This window comes from Lepisosteus oculatus, chromosome 5 (assembly GCF_040954835.1).
Source record: "Lepisosteus oculatus isolate fLepOcu1 chromosome 5, fLepOcu1.hap2, whole genome shotgun sequence".
In the NCBI taxonomy this organism is placed as follows: Eukaryota; Metazoa; Chordata; class Actinopteri; order Semionotiformes; family Lepisosteidae; genus Lepisosteus; species Lepisosteus oculatus.
The window spans coordinates 58,987,625-58,997,117 of NC_090700.1; the positions used below are offsets into that span (position 1 = coordinate 58,987,625).

At 40.6% G+C, this 9,493-nt stretch overlaps 1 protein-coding gene across 8 annotated transcripts in view; it reads left to right on the top strand.

The window, feature by feature from the left end:
* The window catches only part of herc1 (HECT and RLD domain containing E3 ubiquitin protein ligase family member 1), a 66,356-nt gene extending 56,977 nt beyond the window's left edge, over nucleotides 1-9,379 (top strand). For 6 of the 8 annotated variants that reach the window (XM_069190727.1, XM_069190729.1, XM_069190730.1 and 3 more), the window contains 12 exons: nucleotides 254-376; nucleotides 462-564; nucleotides 1,137-1,306; nucleotides 2,620-2,758; nucleotides 3,098-3,306; nucleotides 3,576-3,745; nucleotides 3,855-4,020; nucleotides 4,519-4,595; nucleotides 5,391-5,643; nucleotides 6,653-6,805; nucleotides 7,411-7,716; nucleotides 8,714-9,379. In XM_069190727.1, coding sequence (XP_069046828.1) covers nucleotides 254-376; nucleotides 462-564; nucleotides 1,137-1,306; nucleotides 2,620-2,758; nucleotides 3,098-3,306; nucleotides 3,576-3,745; nucleotides 3,855-4,020; nucleotides 4,519-4,595; nucleotides 5,391-5,643; nucleotides 6,653-6,805; nucleotides 7,411-7,716; nucleotides 8,714-8,899 — 2,055 coding nt within the window. In that variant the 3' untranslated portion in view covers nucleotides 8,900-9,379. The remainder of the gene's footprint in view (nucleotides 1-253; nucleotides 377-461; nucleotides 565-1,136; nucleotides 1,307-2,619; nucleotides 2,759-3,097; nucleotides 3,307-3,575; nucleotides 3,746-3,854; nucleotides 4,021-4,518; nucleotides 4,596-5,390; nucleotides 5,644-6,652; nucleotides 6,806-7,410; nucleotides 7,717-8,713) is intronic. The other 2 variants (XM_069190732.1, XM_069190734.1) reach the window with 1 other exon arrangement.
* The last annotated feature ends 114 nt before the right edge of the window (nucleotides 9,380-9,493 follow it).

The following is a 9,493-nucleotide window of genomic DNA, read 5'->3' on the forward strand; positions in this document are numbered from 1 at the left end:
TTCCTACATTTCAATGAACCGGCTCGACTCAAAGCGGGTTCCTTTCCACTGAGACTCGTTTGTAAGCTCTGAATAGTGACATGAGACCGGATTGGTGTTGGATGTTAGGACTGATTTTGAAATTGTTTTTGCCCTTTCTTTCCAAATTCGCTTTGTGTACCGATCAGCACATTAATAACAAATGTCATGGGAATATTATTGCATCGCATAGCTGCTCTTTGCGATAAAGGTTTTACGGTGACTGTCTTCTCAGGTGGCCTGTGGGCTGAACCACACTTTGGCTGTGTCAGCCGATGGAATGATGGTTTGGGCTTTTGGAGATGGGGACTATGGAAAACTTGGCTTAGGAAATTCAACAGCGAAATCATCTCCACAGGTAGAATATGAAAAATTTCTTAGTAAACATGTTGTGTTGAATCAATTTACTGACACAGTCAAAGTGTAATTCTTTCTTGTTGCAGAAAGTGGATGTTCTCTGTGGCATTGGTATCAAAAAGGTATCTTGTGGCACTCAGTTCTCTGTTGCTTTGACAAAGGATGGTCATGTCTACACCTTTGGGCAAGGTACAGTGTCTTCTAAAGAATTTAATTTACATTGTTTTTAACACTGCAAATTGTTTGCTGAGAAGGGGGTAACATGAAATTGAAAGTCTTTGTTACATGTCCGTCTTTAATTTCATGGAAAAACTATATTTTGACAAAAGGCAGCGTATGGGCTGGGAAAACCATGTTTTTAAGAACTCAATTGAAGAGTGTTATTTTCAGCTTTTCTGATGTTTCTTGCACTCTGAAATGTTTATGTTTTTCCATAGCTCTTTTAAAGAACCTGATGGTTTAATCTACAGTTACCTGTACAGTTACCACTCAGTCAAGTGGTGTACAGTTTGTGCTGGATATGAAAGTAGCTGCTTCTGAGTGTACATTGCAATATCATCATCTGAACTGTAGAAATGAACAGTGTCATTCTTCTTAAGAATTGTTAAAAAAGTTTTTTTTGTCTTTGTAAGGCATTTTTAATGTTTGATAAATCTCAAATAGAATAAACAGTGTCTGTCTAATGAATTCTCTGTCTTGCCCTACGTTTAGCATAAGACATTTGACATTCCTGAATGATTACCAAATGTTCTGGTCTTCAGATCGGCTGATTGGCTTACCAGAAGGCAGGGCACGAAACCACAACAGACCTCAGCAAGTCCCTGTGCTGTCGGGCCTCTTTATAGAGGACATAGCAGTGGGGGCAGAGCACACATTAGTGCTCACTTCGACTGGAGACGTGTACGCCTGGGGCAGTAATTCGGAAGGACAGGTGAGTTATTCTCCCTACAGGAGTCTGAGGAGCCTCTCACTGTACACAAGTCTTAACTGGTGCATCAGGTGATGTTTCAGTGGTGAAAGACGTGGTCTTGGCCTGTTTTTGTACAAAGGTTTGTCTGTGGTCAGATTATCTGCCCCTTCCACAAAAGCCTAGATAATGCCTGTTCCATTGAGTTCTCTGTATCCAAAAAGACCCTAAAAATACTTTTTGTGTTCAGTAGTTAATGGCTTCATGGTCAAGAATTTCTGTATTTTACTTTTTTAACAGGACTGTTCATGGTCATATGTATTCTAAAAGGCATGTAGTAAATAATGGTAATGAAGTTGTTTTTTGTTAACTGAGATTGTTTTGCAAACCTAGTGTTTGAAACACGTTTTTGGCACTTTGGTTTTCAAATCTGATGTATTTCCTAACTAAAGAACTACAAGCTGTTCATTACTGTAAAAGCAGAGATTTGATGAGGACTCGATAAAGAAGGGCTATTGTGATTGAAATGGTATAATATCCTGTAATAGCCTTAATGACTCAGCTTTTCATCATAATCAAACAGGTTATGTACCTTAAAAAGGAAAATATCTGCTGGTCCTTCAATTAATAATTGTCCCAGGTCTTTAATAACAAATGAGATCATTAGGAATGTGCAGCGTGCATGAATTTCTTTTGTCACCTCTTAGCAGATTAAATAAGTCATTTTCTAGCTCAGCAAAAAAAATATTTAACTGCAAAAAGACAAAAGAAATCATTTCATTTGAGGAGAAGAATACTAGGTTCACTTCTTAACTCTATTTAAGAATATTTCATGCACATTTATGTAGGATATTATTGCAGTCCCCACCAATGAAAGCTGAATTTTAATTTTCTTTACGTTCTAAAAATATCATGAGACCTATAATTATTCAGCATGATGAAGGCTTTCATAATCGTAAGAATGTCATGGAGATGGGTTCATAAGAAGACTATTATTTCAAGACCCAAGTTTTGTAATAACTAATAAATCATAAGACATTTGTAATGATGTGTAAATTATGGTGTGACTTCAGGAAAACAGTATACTATTTCTAGACACTGCTTTGGGACTTATTTTTTTAAAGGACGAGAAGTAGTTTTCTTTATTGGATGTTAAAAGGTCTTCGTAAGCATAAAGTTGAAGGCATGGGGACTTACTTGAATACTGTAAATGTACATACGTTCTTGTAGCCAGATGCACTGTTGTTGTGTGAGCTGTTTGGTATCCTTTTATTTATTCCGGATAACGAGCCAGCTGCCCCAGCCTTATTCTGATTTTTGAATTGCCGTCTTGGTAGCTGGGACTTGGGCACACCAATCACGTCAGGGAGCCCTCTCTGGTGACTGCACTGCAAGGGAAACGCATCCACCAGATCTCCGCTGGCCGCTGTCACAGTGCGGCCTGGACGGCCCCACCTGTCCCACCCCGAGCTCCAGGTAAGCCCTTTTCACTGCCCAGCATGGCTGTACCTGGCAGGGCCATTGCAGTGACTGGTCAGCCTGCTACAGGACGAGGATCAACCTGATCCCACACACATATACCAAATTACCACTTGTGTAAAATGTTGATATGACTGCACAAAACATTTGCAAGCAGATAACCTGGGCCCTCTGCCATAGGAAGTCTCAAGCAAAACAGTTAATATTGAAAGATTTAGATTGCCAGTCTTTTAGAACCCATCAGTTTTTCAAATATACCAGCAGCAGCTTGGGTTTTAAAGTTATGATGTTAAATAGCCTTGGTATGTCTTCAGCTCTGCTCCCTCCTGCTTGCAGGTTCTTCGGTGCCTCTGCAGCTCGGGCTGCCCGTTTCTGTGCCCCCGCAGTACAGCGCCCTGAAGGAAGTCAGTATGGAGACGGTCCGCGCCAGGCTGCGGCTCCTCTACCACTTCTCAGATCTCATGTACTCGTCATGGAGGCTTCTGAACCTCAGCCCCAATAACCAGGTCAGGGTCCCACTGCGAATTCCACCACCCCGGTCTAAGGTAATTCAGGCGTTTCCCCGCTGAAGCTCTGAGGAATAACCATTACGTTAATCAAAGTTCGTTTTTGCCCTTTTAAATGGTCAAATAAAAGTCCCTAGATATCAAAATAAGCCAAAAGTCAGTACTCTGTGGGTAGGGGGGGGGTTAAAATCCATCACTTTTAACAGCTTTTGAAGCTTTTTTGTTATTTGAATCAGCACCTGCCGAACGGCAGCTTTACCTTTGTAGCTGCTGCCGTGGAAAACCGAAGGGATTTGTTTCCGTTTCAGAGCTGTACCTCGCATTACAACGCTGGCACGTGGGGGATAGTCCAAGGGCTGCTGAGGCCCTTGCTTGCACCCCGCGTGTACACCTTGCCCATGGTGCGCTCCATAGGCAAAACCATGGTCCAGGGCAAGAACTATGGCCCACAGATCACTGTCAAGAGGATATCAACCAGGTCAGTTTATTTTGTATTTCTGTATGACCTTGTGGTATAATCAGGCCACGCTGTGGTTTGTCCCTGCAAAGGCGTGTCCTGAGCCTTCTGGTTTCTTTGCTGCCCTTAGAGGGCGGAAGTGCAAGCCCATCTTCGTGCAGATCGCCAGACAGGTGGTGAAGCTGAACGCCTCCGACCTGCGCCTGCCCTCTCGGGCCTGGAAGGTGAAGCTGGTAGGAGAGGGGGCCGACGACGCCGGCGGAGTTTTTGACGACACCATAACAGAAATGTGCCAGGTAATGCTGTTGGTGCCCCCAATGTGGGCCTGTGTCGCATGAATTAGAAAAGCCTTCCCCTGTCAAAGCAAGAACAGCGCAAAATTCTGCTATCTGGCTTCTGGTACAGAAAAGATCTTGTTTTGGTTTCTTGCAGACAAGATCATCTGGCTGTAATATGATCTGGTTAAAAGCCCACTTCAAATTGGACAGTAAATATTTAATTGCCAAATGTTTTGCAAATATAATCCTGCAACTTGCTCAGTAAATGGACATGTAACAAGTACAACAAGACAGAAATGTAATGACAACGTGCACAGTAGCTCATCTGAAGTAGCTTTAAAAAAGCAGATTTTCACCCTAATCCATTTCAGACCTCTGCCGACAGAATATATGCTGCGTGGCTCAAAATGACTTCTGATCCCAAACTTTCTCATTTCAAGCTCTGATGAAGCACGATCACATTCAAATGAAATACAGGTTTTGCAGCTGATTTGAGTTTTTTTTCACTTTGTTAAGGAACTTGAGACAGGAATTGTAGACCTCCTCATTCCTTCCCCAAATGCCACTGCTGAAGTGGGATATAACAGAGACAGGTAAGACATTTCGATGCACAAAAATTAATCATCACCTAATGTGCAACTAGAATGTAAGAGTATTCCCTTTATAGTTTGTGACTTAAGGGAACTAACAGACACGTCAAAGTCCACAAAGAATTTTGGTTTGTAATTAACATTGCCTTTAAGTGGTATACTGTCAAGTTGTAATTTAAACAACACTGGTTGCATAACTCTCGCAGATTAAACAGGTGTGGTTAGAATCTAGGACTGCATACTTGTCCCATGTACTTTGATCATCACAATGACAGATTCTCAATGTTTGGTGTGTTGCTGTGTAATCCTTTTCAAAATCGTTTTGATAGTCTGTGCTGATTTAACACAGGCAAAATCCAGGATTAAAACCAATTTAAAATGAGGGAAAATTGTTTCCTTCATTTTAATTGTAAAATTTACATTTAGTCGAAAATTTGCTTCTGCTGTTGAAGACATTAAATGTCTGAAGTAAGTTACCACTCAGTATTACGTGTTAAGCCATTACTATGATTAGTGATGTCTTTTGCCGTTATTAATCTACAGACTTGCATACAGCTTATTACCTGCTGGCAGTAACCTAGAATGGTATGACAGCTCTTTTCTGATGGCTCTTGCCTATTGAAACTGGTGCATGACCTACTTTTATACTTCCTATGTGTGCTGTAATATTTTATCTTCCAGTGAGGTGATAATTTTATTGCCTTACCTAAACCAGCTATTGTAGCATGCATTGCGTATCAGACAGCGATGGAGAAGCTCAATGAGAAAGTAATAGTATCTGTCTTCTTTCATTCTCAGATTCTTGTTCAACCCTTCTGCATGCTTAGATGAACACCTTATGCAGTTCAAGTTCCTCGGCATCTTAATGGGTGTTGCCATTCGCACCAAAAAGCCTTTGGACCTACACCTGGCCCCCATGGTCTGGAAGCAACTCTGCTGTGTCCCACTCATTCTGGAAGACCTGGAAGAAGTGGATCTGCTCTATGTCCAGACTCTGAACAGCATTCTTCACATTGAAGACAGTGGGATTACAGAGGAAAATTTCCATGATGTAAGGACTGCTGATTTAGGAGTTCTCTTTTTTAGTCTCGACTAGCCCTGTCAGGTTTTAGAAGACTGTAATAAAGTTGTAAAAGCTCTCATGAACATAGTTGCGTAACCACATACAGTAAATGTATTGACATACCACATTCTGACCTGATGCAAAAGCCGTCCCATTGTTGGGCTGAAAGTCACAGGATAAAGTCTGCCATGTGGTGTTTAGGGTGTTGAGGAGGAGTTGGAATTTAATTACATTTTTCACGTTTAGTTTATATTCTTTCCATATTTGCAAACTGTATTGTTTCTACAAAAGCAAAAGCCAAGTCCTGCCTAAGAGTTTCTTTGTCTAAGCTGGTGTAATTTGGTACTGGTCTTGTGATGTAATATAGAGCCGTTAATCTACATTATATTGTTATTGTGTCTACATTTTTTGTGCATTTTTTAATTCCTTCTCTACAGAGGAAGTGCAGCACTATAACTCAGAATCCATGGGATTGCTTTTGAGGGATACTACAGATACAGTTCACCTCTTTTTCTTTAGTGCTCTCTGTTACCTTTCTCTTTCAGATATAGGACTACATATAGTAAGAAAGGTGTTTCTCTTTGATTTGAAGCCAAACATTGCTAGAAATGAAATGCATTGCCCCTCGAAACCATTGGTGTGGAACTTGCTTAGTAATGCTATGTGAGTGATAGTCACTGGGAGCCACACGTGAGTTATAATGTGAATGATCTCGGTGAAAAACTCAGCAATGTGGTTGATGCAGTACACAATGGCTACTGATAATGGCAAGTAATCACTGGTTGGTTTAATTATTACAGAAAAGGTTTGTATGAGTAAAAATTTGATTTCGCTTAGGTATTCACTCATTAGTAAAAGTATAAAACCTTCAATTCCAATCAAATTACTCAGAAGCTTCTATCAGAATCTTAAGGGACTATTCCTCAGGGAATCAGCTGTTACAAACATAATGTTGTTAGTGCATATTAAAATTTCTGTCCTGCAATTTGCATTACAGATGATTCCTCTGGATTCCTTTGTTGGCCAGAGTGCAGATGGTAAAATGGTCCCCATAATTCCAGGGGGAAACAGCATCCCTCTCACGTTTTCCAACAGGAAGGAATATGTGGACCGGGCAATTGAGTACAGACTGCATGAAATGGATCGCCAAGTAAGGGCTTTCTCTGTTTCCCATTCAAAACAAGGTCTACCATTTTTTTAAAAAATTGCAAGTACAGTAATCTTTTCTTATAAAAAACAAAAACCCTTAATATCTTATGACACTAGATTTCAAATTGGTTCCCTTCCGTTGCTTCAGTCCAGTACTTTACAACGGCATTGAGTTAGGAGATGAGGATCTTAATTTCAAATTAATAAAATTAAAGAATTTGAAGGCTTACATACACTATGCCTTTGAGCAGTTTCATTTCTTGGTGCATTTGCACTCTATAAATTTCTCATTTTGAATGCTCTTTGCAACACATCTCGGCAAAATTAAATCTCCTGCTCCTGTTTGTAACTGGTTTAAAAAAATCAATCTCAAATGTTGCCAGTTTTTTACGTCTAAAATGTAATGAGTGGTTTTGCTTGTTTGGACATGAAGAAAGGGTTTGGATGTGCACCGAGACCTTTGTGCAAATCAGATTCATTTATTTAGATTCCAAGGTTTTGGGTAACTGCTACGAGACATTGTTTTAAAGGATCATGTTTTGGTTCTGCGTGCACTGTTTCCCTGTGCTTTGCTTTCGTAATTGCCATGCGTTGTCTTGCACGTAGGTTGCCGCAGTGCGGGAAGGCATGTCCTGGATCATTCCTGTGCCCCTGCTGTCTCTCCTGACTGCCAAGCAGCTGGAGCAGATGGTGTGCGGCATGCCCGAGATCTCTGTGGAAGTGCTGAAGAAGGTGGTACGGTACCGGGAGGTGGACGAGCAGCACCAGCTGGTGCAGTGGTTTTGGCAAACCTTGGAGGAGTTCTCCAACGAGGAGCGGGTCCTGTTCATGCGCTTCGTCTCCGGAAGGTCCCGGTTACCAGCCAACACCGCGGATATCTCCCAGAGGTTTCAGATCATGAAGGTTGACAGGGTAGGTCATCTGATTTTGAGTTTTCTGAAAAATATATTCATAGGGTCACAGAGATGAGGACAGTTTTCAGAAACTGTTTAAGAAACAAATTGGGTCTCTTGAGCGGTTCTACCAGTAAAGGCAAAGAGCCTCCTGTACAGAACTGTTTGCCTGCGACATGTTGCAAGAGGCTCAATGGAGGAGCTGGGTCAGAGGAGTCAGCCTACACTTCATGATTCTCCCCCGTGTGCGGTTGCTGGGTTTGTAGCTGTGAGCCAAGATGAGAAAAACATGTATTTGACTGATCCGCATCTGGTGGGATAAGTAACAGTATTTTTAATTTTGTATTTTGTAATGTGTTATTTTGTTACACATTAAGATTTTTAAGCCATATATGAACCTGTAGATTCTGACAGAAATCTTGACATTCTGATGCAATCTCAGTGAAGTACCTTGATGGAGGAGACAAAAGCAATGCTCCACCTGGGAACCTGCTCACCGGACATCCAACACAATGGATGTATGATACAGCGCATGCTGATTAAACCTAAATGATATATGAAGAAAGATATGGCGGTGATGTTTTAAATCATTTCCACATGGTGTTAGCAGTTTTATTAGCATTAGCACCATTTATGGATTGTCTTAATGGTTTTGTCTTTTTCTTTATTTAGCTATAGTTATCTCCAAGACATTCATAAGTAGTGTTTTGCTGAGCATTAATGGGGAGCACGACCAAAAAAGCTAAAAAAAAAAATATTGGATGTTTCTTAACCCTGTATTTTGCTTCTACAATGACGAGGACAAGGCTGTACAAGTCAGGGCAGTTCGCAATAATGGGTCTTCATGGGCCTAAAACTGCCATCTGTTCTGAAGGAATAGAAATGGAAACATTTGCAGTCATTTCTCTCGAGGCTGCAATGCAATGGGCAGTTAGCCTTTAGAAAACCTGCACTATACAACTAGATGAGAAACGCTATTCTTCATGGACGCGTCTTATTTTTGTATTTCCGAACAGCCCTATGACAGCTTGCCGACGTCCCAGACATGCTTCTTTCAGCTCCGCCTTCCACCATACTCCAGCCAGCCCGTCATGGCCGAGCGCCTGCGCTACGCCATCAACAACTGTCGATCCATTGACATGGACAATTACATGCTTTCCCGCAACGTGGACAACACAGAGGGCTCCGACACAGACTACTGAGACAAAAATCCAATCAGGTCACATGGACACAAGGGTTTATGTAGCAGGAAGAATATTGAAACAAGATGTATCACTTAAGTAGAAATCCTAGATTAAAATCTCTTATGAAGCTGGCCACGTTTTAAATATTTGGTGTTCTTGCAAACGTAATCGATTTTTTTATTTCTCCTTGTGGTTTATTAGCATTTAAAACAATCAACAGGAGCAGTGCATTAAGTGTTTTTTCTTCATTCTTTTTTCAGGGCTCTTTTTTTTACGTTTGCATGGAAATACATGGTTTAACTTTTGTTGGGAAATATGTATAAATGAACCTGCCCAATGGTAAAAAAAACAAAACAAATTGTACATTGTGTATAATTTTTCATTAGGGAGAAGCGTTTTACATAAATATTCATATTTATTTTGTTTTAATTTTGAATTGCCTGTGCCGAGTTTCTTCAAGCAGAAAAAAAAATCAATAAATGCTTAAGTAATATTTTATTTTTTCCTAGTTTTCATGATGTAATACTGAGGATGGTCATTTTGGAATTGGAATATAAAACAGAACTCCTACTGCTGAAATGACAGAAAAATTAAAACAATGTATAACCAAAG